Source organism: Vitis riparia, chromosome 5 (assembly GCF_004353265.1).
Source record: "Vitis riparia cultivar Riparia Gloire de Montpellier isolate 1030 chromosome 5, EGFV_Vit.rip_1.0, whole genome shotgun sequence".
NCBI lineage: Eukaryota > Viridiplantae > Streptophyta > Magnoliopsida > Vitales > Vitaceae > Vitis > Vitis riparia.
In genome coordinates, this window is record NC_048435.1 from 10,333,292 (window position 1) to 10,354,186 (window position 20,895).

General features: G+C 35.7%; 1 protein-coding gene across 1 annotated transcript in view; it reads right to left on the reverse strand.

Annotated features, from left to right (window-relative positions):
* Nucleotides 1-3,530: 3,530 nt before the first annotated feature.
* LOC117913800 (protein BLISTER) overlaps nucleotides 3,531-20,895 on the reverse strand; it is a 32,776-nt gene continuing 15,411 nt past the window's right edge. The window contains exons 6-13 of the mRNA XM_034828844.1: nucleotides 17,466-17,576; nucleotides 16,072-16,148; nucleotides 11,717-11,784; nucleotides 9,593-9,706; nucleotides 8,108-8,304; nucleotides 7,889-7,957; nucleotides 5,815-5,970; nucleotides 3,531-4,065 (exon numbers count right to left, since the gene is read on the reverse strand). Coding sequence (XP_034684735.1) covers nucleotides 3,985-4,065; nucleotides 5,815-5,970; nucleotides 7,889-7,957; nucleotides 8,108-8,304; nucleotides 9,593-9,706; nucleotides 11,717-11,784; nucleotides 16,072-16,148; nucleotides 17,466-17,576 — 873 coding nt within the window. The 3' untranslated portion in view covers nucleotides 3,531-3,984. The remainder of the gene's footprint in view (nucleotides 4,066-5,814; nucleotides 5,971-7,888; nucleotides 7,958-8,107; nucleotides 8,305-9,592; nucleotides 9,707-11,716; nucleotides 11,785-16,071; nucleotides 16,149-17,465; nucleotides 17,577-20,895) is intronic.

Below are 20,895 nucleotides of genomic sequence, written 5' to 3' on the forward strand. Positions count from 1 at the left end.
GACTCCATTTCACTAAGGAGGTACCACTTCCTCCCTTTATTTTCAATTGCTCTTGACACATTGAGGGCAATGTTGATCTCAGTTGGGGGGAGAGTTGAGAAAGGAAGTTTTGTTAATAATGCTAGGTTAATTTGTTAATTTAGTTACTTTTTGCTTTGCTTAATTTTAAAAGTTTTCACTCTACTTTCCATGGTTATTAAGGAAAAATTCTCAAAATAAAATGGGAGAAATTGAGTTCTTGTCTTTTTACTTGAATCTTAGAGTTTGTATTATGCTTATTGAAGTTGATGAATTATTGAAACTCCTATTGAATTCAACCTTATTTCTTCCACTTTAATCTTACCACACACTGTGCATATTAGGTTCCGGTTATAAGATGAAAAACTATCTCACCCTCTGAACTTAGGAAAATTTTGACTTGGTACCTTTGACCTTGTTTTAATAGTGTTGGGACACCTTATAAAAGGCCAATGAGCCTTCAAAAAAAAGGACAAAGTGTTTCACTTGCCTTGAAACCCAAGCAAGGTCCGAGGGGTATACGGCAAGAGTCTTTAAAACCCGATGCCTTAAGCCTTTATTGGTTAGGAGTCACCGACCTCAATGCTCGTTACAAGGGTGAATAGGTGGAGTTTAACATATTGTAGGTGATTGGGTATTGAATTTCAATCTCAAAAGTCCGGGGAAAAATCTGAGGAGTTAGTGGTCGAAAGATCCTTAAAACTTGATGCCCTAAACCTTGATTGGTTGGGAGTCATTGATGGATCCCCGTTACATGGACACTTTAGAAAACAATACCTTTAGCATTGCACTCCTACAATGAAAAAAAATTGTGAAATAAAAGAGGTGCATTCTTAGCCTATTGGAGGTTGGTCAGTTTGTTAAAGTTTGAGAAAGAACTAGGTTAGGGAGGAGAGAATAGTCTGACATACTATAATCGGAAACTAATAAGCTTAACACTTAGATTTTTGTGGAAGAGTAAGGATTGGACCTTTAGAAGTGGAAATTCTTTTGATGCTTAAATTTGCACAATGTCTACCCTTTATAAATTGTGATTAAGCAAGATATTTGATGACTCTTGTTGAAGGTTGGGTTTTGCCTCTTTGATGTTCCATGAGAGAGTATAATCCGCATCATGCCACTTGAAAATTTTTTGGAGTGATTAGCATGATTTTGTAAATTATTTTACTGTCTATTTCTTTATCTCTCCTTCATTGCTAAGGGACTAGCAATATGTCGGTTGGGGGGAGTGATTACTACTCAAAAAGCACTCTTTTATAACTTGAAACTAACTGTTTTAAACATTTTTGAGTAGTAGTTAATACATTTTAACTCAATTGGTACAGTAAGGAACCTAGCAAGGGTTACTAATCAGTTTTTGGCAAGTTTTGGTGTTTTTGGTAGCTCAAACCCATGGCAATGCAAGTTGAAGCTCAAATACATGGAGAATCCGAGCTTTGGAGCACCTCATAGCCCTTTGCCAAGCTTGGCAATAGGTTGTCAAGCCAATCAGAGATGCAAGGAAGAAAACCAGAGGAATAAATCCAACAACCAACATTTTCGCATGGATGTGCGAAATTTCGCACACCATGCGAAACCACAAGAGGCAGCCAAAGAATTTCGCACACCATGCGAAATTTCGCATGGTATGCGTAATCTTCCTATGCACCGACTCCGTTAGATTTTTATCTTCAGATATTTTGTGTGATTTCCTAGTTTCTCCTTGTAACCAACCTAGATATTTTCCTTTATATATTTTTTTATATTTTTTAGGTAACATCATATATAGAGAGAGAGACAGAGGGAAAGGAGGATGTTATGTTATGTTATGGTTTTTTCATTAAACACTTGTAAATCCCAGTAGAAAGAAATATACAGAGCTTTTGCTCTACCTTTCCTTCTCATTTTTGTTTTCACTTTTCTTTCTAGCCAAACAACCTCTGACGATGAATTCTTAGGGGATGAGTGGCTAGGTTTTATGTTTCTTGGAGTGATGGAAGCTAGGTGAAGGACCCGAATGAAAAGGTGGGAGTTGTCCTTACTTTAAATGAAAGTAGTTGTTAACCATTAATGGTTTTTATTTTAAGGTTTAGCTTTAAATCCCTTAAAAGCACCTTGAATGGCCAATACTTGGTAAGCTTTTCGGATTCTATAGATGCTTATTGCTAGATCCATGGATGTCTATTAGTTATCATTTACGAGCCATTGGAAGGTGGTTCAAGGTGAGGGTCTTTAATGTTTGAAGCCATTAATGGGAAGCAACTATCATTTTTCATGAACCCTTTGAATCAAATCTTAATTGCTAAATATAAAATCGGTTCAGGAGATAACCATCCTTTATGTTATTATCCCCAACGTGAGGAGAAGATCCTGAATCTCCCCCTTTGCCTAAGAAACCCGATCCTATTGACCTAAAGCTCCAAGAGAGTATCATATCCTCACTTTTTCATCTTTACTTGTAGGGAGTTAAAAAATAATCTATAGGTTATGCGAAAAGAAAATTGTTAAATGCATCCATTTGAACCATTTATACATTCAATTATTTCTTTTTATTTTTAATATATATATATATATATTATCTAAAAATACCTTTTTTTTCAACCCTTTCAAATTTATCCATTCAAAACTCTTATCCTATTTCAATTTTCTTTCAATGTTAAAAATAAAATCAAAAATCATAAAATTTTAAAGGAGAGGAATGGCATTCAAATGAAAAGGAGGGAAATGGAAGAAAAAAAAAAACCGAAGAAGATATCAGATTATTCTTCTTAAAAAATAGACTTGTTATTCTCTTCCACATCCACCTTCTTCTCTCAATTTTTTTTGGTTTAACAAAAAAACCCAAATGTTAAACTTTTTGTATTATTATTATTATTTTTTTTTTTTTTTTTTTTTTGAAGTTTGTTTGTTAGCAACAAAAAAGTATTTGAGAAAAGTTCAACGTTAATTTTAATTATTTTTTATATATTATGTTTGTACCGCATAAGTATTGTAAAAATTTTACAAAATTTTGTTGTAAAAATGGTTAAAAAAACACAATTAGAAATAATTTAAAAGCAAAAAATATTTAAAAAAAAAACAAAAAATTACTTCAATGGTACTTTGATGATTTGATTAAAAGTTAATTTTATCTTAAAAAATTTTAATTCAAGTAGATGGAAAAAGATATTTGGTGGATGTAAATATAAACACCCTCTAATAATTGGCTTGAAATCCATACTCAACCCATCTTTTTCCAATACTGCCCTTAATGAAAAATCCAAACCACTGCCACATTTGACAATTGCAAACACGCCAGATCATAGGGTTTTGGGTCTAATTTTGTTACACTATATGGTTTTTCGGTAATAATTATTATGAAAGAACATCTTCTTCCAGACGTTCAAGTTATGTTGGTTATTTTGATAAGTAGTCGTTTATGTATCTAGCAAACTGAACCAATAGTTGGGTCCAAACCAGTTCTTCCAACTGCAATAAGGAATGATGAAAATGCAAAATGGGTTTGCTACAATAACTCTGGGGACAAAAAAGACTTGAAATACCAAAATCATTTGTAATCATATATTGGCTTAAGCCCCAAATTTCAAATATTGACAGAACAGACAAACTAATTCATGTTAGTCTCTCAATTCCTCCCACAATCTCTCTCTCTCTCTCTCTCTCTCTCTCTCTCTCTCTCTTACATGTCCCACCAAAATTTCATGACCCAAATACAAACTGGTGTTACATTACAGCAATAAGGGATTTCTTTATTGCCATCTGTCTAAGAAATGACTATTCCAACTTCCAGTCAATGGTAGATGGTAAGGGAATAAGGGAATTGCCTCTCAAAACAAGCTCCATTTTCTTCTACTAAAAAGAATGGCTGTATAATTAATTATAGGTCACTCACAATATACAGATTGACCACCGGTAAAAGGGAGGTTTTGGTGGGGAGGAACAAAATAGATCTCAGAAATAAGCGCTCTTGATGCCTCATTGAAAATATCAAAGCAGCTTGCTGGTTCGTCGCTTTGCTGGTCCTCCTGGAAAGAGCCTCATTATCCACCCCAAGACCCTTTCCACCACCTAGTTGGAGAAAAATGGGAACATGATTAATATCTCATTGCAACCAAACTACAGATGCTGAAACTAGAACAAATACATTGACAATCTGCAATCATCAATCGAAAGTCAGAAGAGTAGATAACAAGGCTGTAGAACTGCAGAAGTGCTCATCTTGAATTCGTCAGTAAAAGAATTAATCTTTCATTTGACATCTCTCACAAGATATTAAAACATCAAGTTTAAAGGAAAAAAAGATATCAATGGAACTTCAATAACTGGGAGTTGGAATTGGCCAGACTCCTCACTGGATCAGCTACATATTGTGGATTTCAGGAATGAAGGGATGGATATAATGATATGGTGCTTGAAGGCTCATGAGTGCTTCCTGATAGAGTCCCTCTATATGCAGCTTCTTGGAGTTAGGGAGGGTTTTCCAGAAAATTGCCTGTCAAAATTGGCATTCTCTTTTAGTGCTCAACTGTGCAGGAAAGGGTACTAACCACAGCTTCGAAGAGGGATACATTCCTTGCTGATTGGTGTCGTATGTGAGTAAAAACAAACCAGCCAATCATCTCCAGCATTGAAAAGCAGCCAGTGAATTATGGTCATTTATTTTGTTACTATTGGACTAAATCAGTTCCCCCTTAGTGAATGGAGTTGATTTTGAGTACATGAGAAGTTCACTGGGAAGAGAGGAGATCTGGCAGGTTGTTCCCATTAGTGTGGTGTGGTGCATTTAAAGGGAGCACAGTGGAAGAACCTTTGAAGGGGTTGAGATCACAGTAGCAAAGAAAAAAAATTGTTCATTGTCATCCATAATGGTTTGGCTAGAAAAGACTTCACAGTTTTCCTGTGCCTCTGTTTACAACTTTTTAGACAGCATGTCTTGTGACCAGAGCATTCCCTAAATCTATTATGACTGAGAGCCCAATAAGAAGAGAGATTCAAGTATGGGTTGTTCACATGGAGGTTTATGAGAGCAAAATGGTCCCCTATTTTTTTTGATAGACGCAAAATGGTCCCCTATGAAACAATCATAAGGGTCTTACAGCAACAATAAGACTTGCTAACCTCTAAGGACCAGGAAATTAGGGTAGGTTAAAAAAGGCCCATGGCATAGCTTGAATTAGTTGGAAAAAAAATCTTTCATTCGATAAATAGAAAAATATGGAAGTCAGTGCATCATTATGAGAAGCTGATCCAGATTATTGACTGTAAGACGGTGCACATCCTTACAGAGGGCTAAAAAGGAAATGGTAACTTCAAAATTGGAGATACAAACTTTGTACTTTAGACAAAAAGAAATGCAAATGGAAGAAGACAATTTGTTAATGCCAATCTCAAAAGTTAGAAACAGCCGATGAAGATAAAAAAAATAATTAATTTGCAACAGATAATAGATTTGTATTAAAAAAATAAAAAAGAAAGAAAAAAGAAAAAAACCAAACAAACATCTATAAGAGGACAGGAAGAGAAGTGAAAAGAATAAGTGAACTAACAAGTATCTTCTTATGGACTTAAAAATATCTAGCACTCAGGAAACCAAGGACAGTACATGTTCAAGGATGCTTTATGAACAGTACATCCACTAAGGTATCTCCCTTTTCCAATTTTACTTTGGTTTAACTGCTTTATAGCTGACCTAAATACTACATTTTCACAAAGAATACCAATTTTACTAGGTCCTACACCACAGCATATGTAGGCCTCCAAGAAAATTTGGCAGAATATTTTATTCTAAACATATAATAATTGCTGATAAGACAGTACCTCATCTCCTTCATCTGCATATGCAGCATTGTCATGCATAATGCGAGAATCTGGTTGTCTTGCTTGGATAACTTCATTGGCCATACTTTGAGAAGTCAAGAGCTCTAATCTTTGAGTTTGAACCTCAAGTTTTCTGGACAACTCCTTGTTCAAATCCTTCATTTAAAAAGTAAATAATATTTAAATGATATAAATAATAGTGAAATGATACACATAACAAATGAATTGGATTTGTATTTTTTGAACCCCCAAAAAATGGAGTCAGTAATCATATACTTGACCCCCCCATGTTCAAAATTGAATACAAATCCAATTCATAACTTCAATAATACATTCCACTACCAGAGAAAACAGAAGGCAAAGATAATATCAATAGAAAAATCCTCTCGCCCACCCCCCCCCCCCCCCACCCCCCAAAAAAAAAAAAAAGAAGAGTCAATGCAATAATTATTTTTCCTTTCATAAAAGATGTTTCTGTCAATCCTCTAACACTTGATATTATAAATCAATTATAGGTAATAATTAAAAATTCTTTAAGAACATAAATTGATTTTATGATGATAATTCCATCATCTCTATCCTAATTGATAATTTATGATTATTAAAATGTAAATATGTAGACATGAAAAGAGAATTATTCACTAATATAAATATAAAGAATAATAATTAACATGTAGTAGAATTGGATACATTGCATGAAGTAGCTACTCTCAGTTAAAATGTACTAGTGCCACTGCTCAACAACTTTTCATCCCTTTTTTTTCATTAATCATTTCACAAACTTTAGTTCGTGAAAGGTAGCCTGGGGCTCTAACTTTGAAGACGTATTGGAGGGGGGTAAAAGTCTCCAATAAAGGAAAACTCTATACAATTATGTGAGGCATGAGAATGGCCTTTTCATCAAAAGCTAGATGGACTCAGGTATTGAAGTTAGAAGCTCAACATGACTAGTTTTTTATTCTGTGAACCACAAATTTTAGGATATCTGGGTACCTTTAATCTATATATCCAAAAAATTAGTTAAGGATACCTATTTGAAAAAATATTTTTAATGTAGTATTGATTTGTAGAAAGCTTGACATAAAAATAACATTAACAAGGTTAACAAATATAGCAAATACATAGGTTTATATATATGGTTGTAAGAAGGTTAGAGTCTAATGAAATATTACAAATTTACTTGCACAAAAGTGTAGAAGTTGTCTTCACACACAATACCAAAAGCTTTTTCTATGCCCCAGAATAGACAAGGCATGTTTCTTTTTCTGTGAAAATGTTAGAATATACTTGAAAAGATTATATAACTATAATGAAAAGGTTATAAATGTACTTGCAATGCAGTATACAACTTGTATTTTTCTGTGCAGAAAGTTGTAGATTTGTTAAATAATTTTCTTTTCTTTTTGAAAACAAAAGGTAATGTTAAATAAATGTTCTGTCCCCTAAATGATGGAGGACAAGAATAAGGAAGGTCATCAAGGATGGTTCAAGGCCAACAAGAATTATTGGAATTCATTTTCATTAACCCAAACCAAAGTGATCACTACCTAAGCTTAAGCCATAAATATGGGTTGCTTTAGTCTAGGATTGAGAATGAAATGTCAACTTGGTTTTTTATGGCTACTGTGTTTCCTTGTCCTATTTTTTTTAGCATTTTCTGTATTGGCATTTCTATATTGTGTTGTATTCCTGCTCTGAATCCTAGAAGATGCAACATAGACTTGATTCTAAAATCTTGGTATTGTTAAATATGCCCATTTGCAATTAGCTAGTACATCTATTTATATGACTTGTTTTTTTGTTTTATGTCCATGTGTATGTTTTTTCAATGCTTATTATGTAAAGGGCCCATGTTTTTTACCAAATTTCCAGCAAAAACCTGACAAAAAATGAGACATCTTGTAGATTTCCACAGCATTTTTCACACCTAGAGTGATCAAAGATTTGACGTCAAAACTCAGACCTTAGTTACCACAAGTGCTTGATCAGTATAATCAATAGTGTATTATCTGGATAAGAGCATCAAATATGAGCAGTGTTACCACAATATAAAGTTCTTTTAGCTTAAATTTACCTTCAGCTTGGAACTTTGAGATGATTCAGTTACCAAAGCTTGCATCAACTCTTCTTTCTCCAATGCTAACTGCAAACAAAAGAGCCCATTGATTATCGTTGTTAAAAAGCTATATCCAGCAACCCACTTCAACTAGTTCATCAATCAGTTAAGAGATATGGCAAGATCTGACGAAAGGACTGGAACTTAATGAATACAGAATTGTGGAATAGATGCTACCTCAGAAATTAATGCATTGATGTTCTGAATCATTCTCATCTGATCAGCAGGAATATTCACTGATGAAACTTCAAAATTCATCTGTCCACCGTCAGGAAGCAAAGGGAAACTGGAGAGTTCATTGGCTTGAACAGATGCAGAATTAAGCATTTCCAGGCTAGATGTTTCTGGAATCATACAGGCATTGTCCTCGTTAACTGGATCAAGAAATTCAACACCCAAATGAGAAGAAATCATAGAAAAAAATTAAAACATCTATAAAATAATAAATGATAAATGATACCCAGGGAGCACTGGCAAAGATAAATAAATTTTTGACAACTGAATTTGTTATAAAGTTCAGCTAATAATCCAGCCATCTTTCACCAATTAGCCAAGCAGGGAGCAAAGCACTTCGATTCCTTTGTTGGAGACTTCCCCCACCCCCCCTTGAATGTATAGAGTTTTATAGTGTTGAGTACATTATTTTTCCCTATCATCTGTGCAGATGGTTTTAGTTTTTGTGAAGCAGTATTCACGTTTACTTTCTGATCAGCAATTGTAAATCTTGAAAGGATTGCTTGTCCTTCTTTCTATTTAACTTGAATGCATGAAAATGTTTGTTTCTGATCCAAAAACACAACCCAGCCATCTTTCTACTGATTGACTTGAATGGAAAAACTTAATCAACTTATGGTACATATCTATAATATGCAAGTACAAAAGAGGTAATCCAACCAACCACATGTAAGTTTAGGTTGGATTTCTTCCCTCATAGATTTTGGGTTGATTATTGGAACAACTAAGTTTGAGGTCAGGTTAGTACCAAGATCTCAACTAAAATCACCTACCTGACAACTCACATGCATTTAAATTTTAATACAAGTATACACACAAACACACAACATAAATTATGTAAGAAATTCGGTTCAGCTTAAAAGAAATGTTGATATTTAGTTCAAAAACCTGCTGATGAAAGCTTAATTGATATTACATGGTAAGCCTACAAATATCAACTAGAGTTTTAGTTCACACCATATCCAATTTGACCAACTAAAGAACATGTAATTATTTTTAAGCACAATGGGGCAGAAGGAACTTCACCTAAGGATGACTTGTCAAGTACATAAAATATTCCAGGTATTCTATTTGAAGATCGTTACTTGTGTTCACCTTGTAGGGGGCTCAACCCCAGCCCACCAAACCCCTCTTCTTGCTAATTCTCTAACATTCAGAAGGACATGATACCTTCAATTCACGTTCACAGAATAAAATTGCAACCATTCCTCAAGGATTTTAAAAAATTAATTAATTAATTAATAAGTCAATTTATCAATTAAGGAATGTAAATAGAGTTTACAAGGCAAGAGAACAACATTTTCAAAAAAACAAACAGGCTCATACAAAAAATTTGCAAGAAAGGACAAGGTGGCCAATCAATAAATGTTACAAATTTTTTCAAATGTAATATATATATATACATATAAGAGCAAAATTCACACATACCTAGATCGTCCGTAGAAGTTGATACATCCTTTCTATCAGTAGGACTCTTGCTAACATCAATAGATTTTCCATTAGCAGAAGCTTTTCGCACCTTTTTTTGCAACAATTTTTTCTCTGTGTTGGGGAAATAAGAACAATAAAGAGCCTTATAAAAAAAAAAAATAAGTAAAGGAGGCAATTGCAAGCATATGTATCATCTAGGAGTAAATTCAAAAATGCCCTGCCTGTAAAAAAAAAGTACTTTAAAGCATAAATATCATCTAGGAGTATATTTCTTTTTTTTAATTGATTTTAAGAAGGGTGGTGTCTCTTTTGGGCTGTAGGATTAGCAACTGTCCCCTCCCTTAACTTGGGCTTCCACTAAGTGGCAAGCTTAGAGTTTAATTTATATTGTTCAGCCAATTCCAATATTAAATATTAGGAGTCTGAATTTGAATAAGAATTCTTATAGTATCTGTTTACGACTTACGACGTGCAATTAAATAAAAAAAAAAGGATGTTCTATGGAACGATTCCCATTTCTTGTGGATGTTCCGAAGAATGATTTTAGAATCCGATTGAATCTAAGATACGAATAGTTGGGTTGCGTTATGGAAGAAACACATGTATATGTGATATTATGACTAGTTATATATGAGACTAGTTATATATGAACTAAAGATATATATAATTTGACTTACTATTGTGAATTTAGATGGGGATTCTAATAGAAGTCCTTCCGTTTCGTCTGTGACTATGAATTGAATGAATAAAGAAAAGGGATGAAATCAAGAAAAAGAGCGAAGAATTCAAAGAAAAGAATGGTTCGGAACAAAGAAATGGGGAAGAACTAAAGTCGTATGGATTCACAAAGACGCCATGTATAGGAACTAAAAAAGAAATATCGAAATAGTTCTGATGATTCAATAATATTATTACTTCAATTCAGAGTTCTTAGTTACTTCGACTGGATGAATGTTATCAATGGAATAATTAAGTCATAATTCATTGGTTGATTGTATCATTAACCATTTCTTTATTTTGGTGCGAGGAACTTATCATGAATCCACTGATTTCTGCCGCTTCCGTTATTGCTGCTGGATTGGCCGTAGGGCTTGCTTCTATTGGACCTGGCGTTGGTCAAGGTACTGCTGCGGGCCAAGCTGTAGAAGGTATCGCAAGACAGCCCGAGGCGGAGGGAAAAATACGAGGTACTTTATTGCTTAGTCTGGCTTTTATGGAAGCTTTAACAATTTATGGACTGGTTGTAGCATTAGCACTTTTATTTGCGAATCCTTTTGTTTAATTGTTTAATCCTAGAAATATGAAAAATACGTATTTTTCATATTTTCTTATTTTATTTCCTTGGACCTGTCGCTTGCTTTTTAGAATTATATCAAGATTGAACTACGACAATTACTTATTCGTTGAGATAATAACCCATGGGAAGGACTGATTTGAGGATGAGGAAGATTTGAGGATGAGGAATTAGCAAATCGACTCGCTTTCTTCCTTCCCTTCCCGTTCTTAGTCCAATGAAAACCTTTTTTTTAGCCATTGTTGCATCTGGTGGTGGGAAGAAGAACTTCCGAAAGGTTTAACAGGCAGAAGAAAGCCCTATTTATGTTACAAGGTAGAATCACTTTGATTCAGGCTTGTTTAGCACACATTCCAGCCTATAACCTTTCCATCTTTAAAGTCCCAATGTGGAGTAGCACTCAGCATTCAGAATTAAGGGATTTTCTATATTAAGGGCTTGGAGGGGATAGACAAGACCATTTCACTGGGTGAAGTCAAGTTTGCCAGCCTATATTTCAAGTGAGGCCAGACCTTGGGTCTATTTCTGCAGGTAACATAAAAGTGGTTATGAGGAACCTCAGACCAGTTTCTGCATGGAACATAAAAGTGGTTGAGGTTGTTCCCTAAGTAGGCAATATCACAGAGCTGTTGGGACTTCATTTGCACACTTGTTTCGCTGTAAAAAAATAAATAAATAAAGGCTTTCTGATTAGCTCTCTCCAAGATCGTTTTTGGTTGAGGGGTGGGAGGCGGTTCAGCCCCTTTATCACTAGCTTCTCCTTTTTCAATAAAACTTCTACTTGTAAAAAGAAAAAGAGTAACTAACCACAATTTAAGTATGGTTACCTTCTTGAAGAGCATCAATAGTTAACTGCAAATCCTGACGTTCTTTCTCTAAGCTAGAAACTTTCTTTCTGCAAGATTCATCATAAGGCATGTCACTGTCAAAGGCATGTCACAATAAAGAAAGCTTACCATGAAAAATCACCAAGTGAGACCTACCAAGCTTATGTAATTTTAAATAAAAAATAAAAACTAAAACCCCCAAAAAACCTTCAAGAAAAAGCACCCAAGTTGCATTTTAAATTTAGGAATCCATTCAATAGCCACCCTCAACTATCCAGATAGGGACTCACATTATCAACAATCATGGTTTCTCTTCAGGTAAAAGCATCAATTGGTAACCACTCTTCAGGTAAAAGCATTAATTGGCAACCAAAAGCATATCAGTATATTATTTAATATTAAAGTGGACAAAACACCTATTAATAGAATAGCTCCTTCCCAACTACAAACATATTCAAAATCATTCTAACTAATAATCACTAAGTGGCTTTGACATATACAAGTAGACAAGAGAATATCAGAGAAGTTTATATTCTTGCTATAAAGGAACATTCACTTATCTCTTTTTACAATGAAGACATCATCTTCAACAATTAATGTACCAGATCCCAGCAACATTAAAAGAAAACCAAAAAACCTTATTGCTACTTAATAATAGGACAGATTTCCTCATGTACAAAACCACACACACACACACACACATATATACATAGACATTTAAGAAAGATTTTAAGCCCTCCCTAAAGTTAATTTTGACAAAGTATATCAAGATTTTCCAAGTCAAGCTTAGTTGTTGATCTGTGCTTTGATTGCAGCAATTAGGTTCATTGGTGAATTTTTATTAAGGGCAGGTTTGATTTGGTGCAAGTGATCATTGATAGGATTCAGACAATAATCTCTACTTAGGCATGTGCACCCACTTTATTAACGGGAATACCTCATTATCCTATTATTGGAAGTAGTTGTGTTGTTTCCTGCCCAGCCCCACGCTGCTCTGCAGAGAATATGGTAGCTCCCTCCTTACAATGTAGTCAAACATAATGCTAATTGTTGGAAATCTGGAATTTGTCTTATTCGGATAAGTAGGAATAATTTGAGTTTGTTAGGTCGAATTATTAGGGGATAAGATTGTTGTATTATCTGAAAACTTAGTTTCCTGGTTTTGTGGTTTTGTTAGGATTTAGTTTGCTAACCGTGTAATCCATATAACCTGTCTCTGTACGCTAGTTTCATCAAGTGAAATAATATTCAGATTCACTTTTCTACCACCATTTTTAACACTAATAGAAATGCCCAGTGTAATATGGGTTAACAAGCTATTGATAGAATTCTAATGAATAACAGTAACACCCATCAGTGCAGAGCAGAAAGCTCTTCTCATTGATTTGAGGAATCACATGGCCTCAGGTTTTGCATGAGTTTTTACCCCACTTTCTCCTAATACACCTTGTTTTCTTTTTTATTCTATTTTCAGGGGGAAGGAACTTTTCTCTTCTTTTCTCTTGAAAAAATTCCTTTCCTTACCTTAACTACATACCCTAGAGAGACCAACAAAGATTGCTAGTCTCTTAAATTAAATAATAATCATGACTGATCAAAATTCAGTTACTAACCAACATTTATATTTAATTAATATATTAACTCAGAAGCCCCATTCAAGTTCTGGACCAATATCTGAATGCCAGCAAAAGGAGCACCCCAACTTCGTAGTGATACCAAGGAGCCAATCATCAAACCTCCATGAGCCTACTTCCTTCTTAGTCACACATAAAATGACAACAGAATCCCCCTCTACTACATGATTAGAAAGGCCCCAAACTTTTTAACCTGTACAAGGCCCTTCAAAAGAGCCACAATCTCAGCCCTCAATAGTGAAACCTCACCTACAGGTTTAGTGTAGGCTTTATTTACTCTTAAGTAGTTCTCTAATCCCAAGCTACCCTAGGATACCCAAAGAACATCCATCAAGGTTTAACTTGACATAGCTCTCAATCTCAGGAGGCAGTGAGTATACATGAAAAGACTTCACAGCCAATCTATAATATAAGAAGCACATGAAGGCTTCATTCACAAAAGCTTAAAGAGAGCAAGAAGAGAAAAACAAGTCCCAAATTGCATCTACTATCCTACAAACATGTTAAAAAATCATTGGATTTCTTTCCCACCATATAATCCAAATCATGTTGAGGCTAGTAATACTCAATAAACTCTTTCCTCTTGGATGTCCCTAAAAACCCTTGAAATAAATGATCAACACCTCTCCACTCTACACGGTGAGACCCAGCCGATCCCAGTAAGAATGAACCAACTAAGGCAACAGGCAGTAAAGGACATTATGATCAACTGATTCTTCACTCTCCTCACACATGACACATCATATGAATTAACAGATTTGCAAGGCCTCCAATTTTGGAGCATGTGATTGATATTAACCTTCTTATTAGTCAAAAGTCATACATAAGCCTTTATTTCTTTATTTTTATCATAAATACGAGATGTATCGATTATAAATAGAGAGTTCGTGAAAAGGATGAGGAATCCTTCCCATAAATACACAAACCTGATCAAAACAAAGAACTTCTCCACTCTACAAGGAGATAAATACAAAAAGATATACCACAAAAAAGTTTACAAGATTTCAACTCCTCAAACTAGCTAAGCTCCTCTCAAAGTTGATCCAACACTATTGGTATACACATCATATGCCAATTGAGCTGAATGACATTTAGAGGGATGCCTTTGAAGTCATCAATACAAAAGGCCTAAAAAGAAGAAAAGAAGTGAAGTGAATCCCACAACATCTCTAACATCCTCCATTTATCCTCAAAGATCCTAACATTTCTCTTTCACCACACGATCCATATCAAAGTGAGACAAGCAATTTTCCTCAAGGTCTTGCCTCTAATGGAGTTCCCTAAACCCATATATGAAATAATCAACATGTCTCATAAACTCCTAGGCTTAACCCAATCCATCCCGGCTTGTTTGAATGGTTTGTGTCATAACCCCAGAGTAATTGAACAATTTAGAAAGAGATGGTCAATTGTCTCTTCACTCCCCTAACAGAGGATGCACCAATCAGGACTAAGGGCTTTAAAAGGTCTTCTCAAATGTAGCATGTCATTGGTATTTACCTTCTTATGTGCCACTACCAAACAAAGGCCTTGATCTTAAATAGGACTAGATTTCCATAAAAAATTGGCTAGATGGAAAGAGACTGAATTTAATATATTGGACAAAGTGAAGATGAAAGATTTTACTGAGAATAAGCATGAAGAAGATAGTGCCCAAACTCGCATTTGGGACACATGGAGATAAGTGTACGCAATAAAGAGTGGTCATGCCTCATGAGTCTTTCGAGGTCCTCAATCTCACAAACCTTAATATTAGGAGAGGCTATAAAATTTCGAAGTAAAAAGGGGAGGAATGGTGAAATGAGAAGAGTTTTGGAGAATGAAATAACCAAGAACAAACCCAAGGGAGTCAAAGACCAAACCTCCACATAAAGGTCAAAAGGCAATAGATACACTTCTACCGGAGAAGCTATTAGAGGAGTTCATTCCTCAATTTCATGATCTAAAGGGTTTCAGCAAAAATTAAAATTCCATGACAAAAAATGAGTGGGCAAAAAAATAGAGATAGCAGTCTCTTGGTCTCACCAAGCTAAGAAGATTGGACATAGAGGATGAAAGATAAATTTAAAATACCAGTTAATATCCATTCTTATTCATTTCCAGTGCTTAGATATTTTCCTCAGCCTTTACAGTCAGATATTTTTTTATAAAATTTTCGGTCAAGTTCAAATGAAAATTTAAATCATCACAATTATCAACCTGTACCAATAAAATATCCAATATGTATCATCATCACAAAGGTCTAAAGGGGCAATAAGAGGGGATTAATCAACTTAATCCTTTCAAACAATACCTTGCCCACAGAAAAATGTGATCCATATCAACTCTGTCCAGATGTAAGTAAACAGGTGTATGAAACTTTTGTACTACAATACACGAGAGTAAGTCCAGGGAACTTTCTTATCAATCATCCATAATACTTCTCTTCCTGATATGTAAGGTTATTTTGAAAAGGCCTCAAGAGCAGCATCAATAACAGATCGCACTCACTACAATACAGTAATTTTCCACTTTTCAGGCTTGCTAATTCCATGGTTCACTTTTAGTTCATTTGAACCCTAACTATTCTGCATAACATAAAATGACAACAACAGTTCCTCATATCTAGTTTTTAACAAATTCTGTCATGTAAAAAATTATGTAGGAGCAAAAACTATCAAGTGAGCCTTAAGATGTATCAAAAAATTCTTCTTTTTCTATCAAAGAAATTGTAATGCATACTTGAATGAAGAAATTTCCGCATTTGAGTTCTCCAGTTGCCTCTCCAGCTTTAGTTCACTAGACCTCAGTCTTAGTGCCTATATAAATTTATTAAATAAAAAATGTAAGCAATAAAAAAATAGCAGGTTCATATATAATGAGATGGGCCATTATCATGAAACAAAGTTCACCATAATATATCTAAAGAGAATTGTTAAATAGCATGATATACATTGTGAGACCAAATCCTACAAGCTTAAGCTTATAGGAAAATTGATTGTCTAACATAGTATCAAACCCTCATTTGATGGGAGGTCATGCATTCAAACTTCACTGTGTGTTTATTTCCCCAAATGATTAAGCCCAGAAAAGTCTAGTTGTGGTTGTTTGCCTATGGGTCTGTGTATCTCTCCATATATAGGTATGGGGTTGCATTGTAGACCCAAATCCTACAAGTTTAAGCTTTTAAGAAAATTGGTTGTCTAACAAGAATAAAAAGATGTCACAATATTCTATAATCAGAAAATCTTTGTGAACAATAAAAAAAATTCAATAATAAGTAAATCTGTAGCAAATAAATTTTCAAGCACCAAAATGCTGAGCAGTCTTCAGCAAGGGTGCATGTCTACAGCCCACATCCAGAAAAGAGTAACTGAAGCTAAGAAAGAAGATTTGAACTTGTTTATCATCACAATGAACTTGTTATTTTCACAGAGAAATTATTAGTTTCATGCAAAAAAAATTATTGTTTAGTTTAAATTTGGGCATGATGCATGAACTTATCATGCACTTGCTTTCTACACTAGTTCATTCTTGTTTAATTACAGCATCTCTGCCAGCTGTGGTGACCAAAGGCAACATACCAAGTTGCATTGCCCTTGGTTCCTAGTGTTTGGAATTAGATGTGCTTATGCTGCATGCATGTAGCTGAATATCAAATCCTGAAAGTCATCACTGGTCAGCTTCAAGGGGAGTACATCTCGTTTTAATTTCTTTATTAGCATTTAGATTTATGCACTCCTCTTTTTTTTTTTTTTTTTCCTTCTTTTCTTGAGAGAGAGAATAAGTATTCCACTGTATTGCTTAAAACACAAAATTATAAAATAAAAAAATGAATATACTAAAAAGAAATAAATTGTGTCTGTGAACCACATTTGAGCAAATAAAGCTTCTGATGACTTCAGAAAATGTAACATTCCTTCTCCAAGTTTGTATCCCAAGCTGGTAAACCATGGATGAAATTTAAAGGAAAATTTTTTATCTTTCCGAATTCCCCATATGGAAGTGCAATAGATCGCCTTCCACCTCCATAAAGGGGTGCAATGAGAATCCAAGAGTCCCAACATGGAAATAAAATTCAATTAAAGAAAAAAACCAAAGAAGTTAAACAAAAATATACCAAGCAAATAAGCTACCTTCTCTTCTAAGCCAATGACTTCAGAAGCTAATAACTTAGCACGTTCATCAGCTGCATTACATTCTAGTTGTGCATTTGCATATTCAATTTTGAAGGACTCAAGGTCCACCTAAACCATCAAAGATAGAAAAAACGAAGATAGACAGATAAGACAACATAAGATGGAATGGCTAAACAAACTGAAGACATGTCTGCAATAATTGGTATATTACAAGCCTTGCAAACATAATAAACCATAAAAGACACCAATAAACAAGCAGAATTCTTACATCTACAAAATTAAGGTATAAGTAACACAAGTTAAAATAATGCAATTCTCTACTTGCAAGCACATGCTCTCACTCTCTTTCTCTCTCTAGGCTACTTATCTCTCTCTCACACACACGCACACAACCCCATACCCCCCACATGCACACCCACACCATAACGCACCTTTGTTTCCCATAATAACCCAAAGGATAACCACCACTTGAATCATCTTCCACTATCACTCTCCCTACCCCCCTCCCTCTCTTTCCCAAAATATCCCAAAGGACAACCACCACTTGAATCATCTTCCTCTCTTTCGCTCTCTTCCCGTATACACATACACCTTAAAGCACCACTTTTCCCATCGTAATCCAAGAAATAACCACCACTTGAATCATCTTCCAATATCATGTTCTAGTCCCTAAGGTAAATAACTTTTTAAGGCCTCAGGCAAGCTAGGATATCACACCTCTCTCTTTATCCCCCTCTTTCTTACACACACCATGAGGCACCTCTTTTCCCCAAAATAACCCAGGAAATGACCACAACTTGAATCATCTTCCACATCACATTTTAGTTCCCAAAGCATACAACTTTTTAAGGCCTTAAGTAGGCTAGGACTTCTCATTTGATACCATCGAATATCAACCAATCCAAAGATAGACAAGATGACACTACCCTTGGTCACTAAAAATTCCTCCACCAACCATCTAGCTAAGAGTTTGAGGCCAAAAACCATTATAGCCTTCCATCCAAACCAAAAGAAAACAATAAAAATAACTTACCAAGAGAATGTAAGAATAAACCTAGACCACCACAAAATCTAGAAGGAATCCTAAGAAATATACAAACCTAGTGGCAAGAAAATCCCCAATACAAGCCCCTAACAACATGACCATGATAACTAGTTAGCAACATAGATATCCAAGAGTAAGAGCAACCCAACTCACTTAAAGGATTTATAATCTTGTGAATCCAAGCATTCCATCCCAAGCCTCCCCCCACCCCCACAAACCCTAACCTAAACACCACCACTCCTTCTAATTAGGCTACCTCTAAGAGAACAATTGTTGAAACCCTTCTACTCTAAGGTTATTAATACCCAAAGGCATTGCCTCGACCAAGTCTTCCAACATGGCTAGGATCTTGACCTTAATAGCCAATCTAGAACTTACTAACTTTGAGAAAGCTTTGATCGTATTAGCACGGTGATATCTAAAAGCACCACTAACCCCCATCCAATCTGGTTTTCCTAGATAAAAACCATGAAAGTAAGGTTTAACTAAAACTAAGTTTCCCATACTATCCTAAACTTAACATGTTCCCATAACTCACACATCTTTCTAATACCACATAATCATGCTAAAAAGATTCCCTAGAAACTCTTTAGAAATTAAGCCTAAAAGAGAAATGAGATAGCAGACAACATCCCACAACAATTCTATGGGCCTCTCCTTATCTTAAAAAATATTGACGTTCCCTCCAACCAAATCACATAAAGAATTAAAAGCATGACCTCCCAGCAAAGCACTTCATCTCTAAGGTTCCCTCTAATATATACCAAGTTAATAACCATCATATTTGATAGGAGAAACCCCATAATTACCAAAGACCCCAATAATAACAAATACCACAAACCTGAAGTCATAGAATAGTGGAAAAAAGATCATTCATCATCTTGCCATTGTCCAAGCAAGGGACAAGGTGTTGAGGACTAAGCTGAAAGGCCTTCTAATATGTATATGATCAATAATCATCATTATCTTCAAAAGGGAACACAAGAAATACCATCTACCTAAAGTGCATGTATCACAAGCTATAAGGCAATACAAGAAAGATTATTCCCTGTCTCACCATTGTCTAATCAAGGGACAAAATGCTCAAGACTTACAACTTTGAAAGGCTTACTAATATGCCTCAAGACATTGATCTTAACCTTTTCACTAGTCATGTTGGGAGAATAGCCCACAAGATCAATTAATTATTTTGGGTATAGTGTTATATGAAGATCCATATATATTGCTATTACTTTTTTACCTATATTCCTGTGAGGATACCGGTATCCTCCCCTGGAGGTAGGTGCTGGTTCGGTGTCGAGTTGAAGACGTTTGAGATTAGCATAGAGGAGCACAAAGGAAAAGTGCATGGGAAGATCTGTGAAAGAGGCCCTAAGTTTTCTTCATGGATTAGATTTGGAGGGAAAGGTCTGTCCCTACTGTTAGAAGGGGATGAGTCATGCTATGGGCTAAAGGAAAGAGCTCCTTTCAGGAAGTTTTGGTCAGAAGGAAATAGAGCCTACAGTTTGGAGCTCCGTAGGAATAATGCAGGGAGATTCTTGTTTTGTGTTGTAAGAGATGCAGAGAACAAGAGATTCTCCTTGGCTTTCCCTGAAGGAAGAGGGCTTGTAGGAGGATGGAAAGTTCTTGCTAGTAAGCTGAGAAGCTTGGGAGTCTCTCCCCTACAGTGGAATGGAGCTCTGATGGAAAACCACACTCCTGCTCAAGCCCCTAGCAGTAGTATAATCAGAGACTCTTCTTCTCTGCGGGATTGCCCCGCGCCGCGTGACGCCGTCTGGATAGAAGCTGAGAAAGAAGCTCTCGTTAGAAATGAGGAGTTGCTGGGCAGGTGCCTTGTGGGCTTTTGGGAGGGAGACTCTGACCACCTCCCTGACCTTGCTTCCTTCGGGTCGTGGGCAAAAAGCTCCTGGTTCTTGGAAGGGAACCTTTGGTTGTCAAATGTAAGAGAAAATCTCCTGCTTCTGGAATTTGAATTTGCGGATGAAGCAAAGAGGGTGTTTCAATCAGGAGCGAGACGCTTTAGAGGAAGAAGCTTCTGCCTTGAAAAGTGGAAGCCTTCTGTGGGCTGTTTTGAGGGAGATAAAGGGGACCCGCGCCTTGTTTGGGTCAGAATTCTTGGCCTCCCTCTGCATCTTTGGGGAAGAAGTCTCTTCAGAAAGTTTGGAGGCTCTTGCGGAAGGTTCGTGGTTGTGGACGAAAACAAAGCCGAGCGTCAGAACCTCAAGTGGGCCAGAATCCTCGTTGAAATCAAAGGATGGGAGCACCCAAGCTCACTCCAGGTTGTAGCTAGTCCCTTTTGCTTCACCTTGCAGCTCTGGTGGGAAAACGAGGCCTGCATCTCCACTGTGCTCCCCTCCCATGGAGCCGATGCTTGGAAGGTCG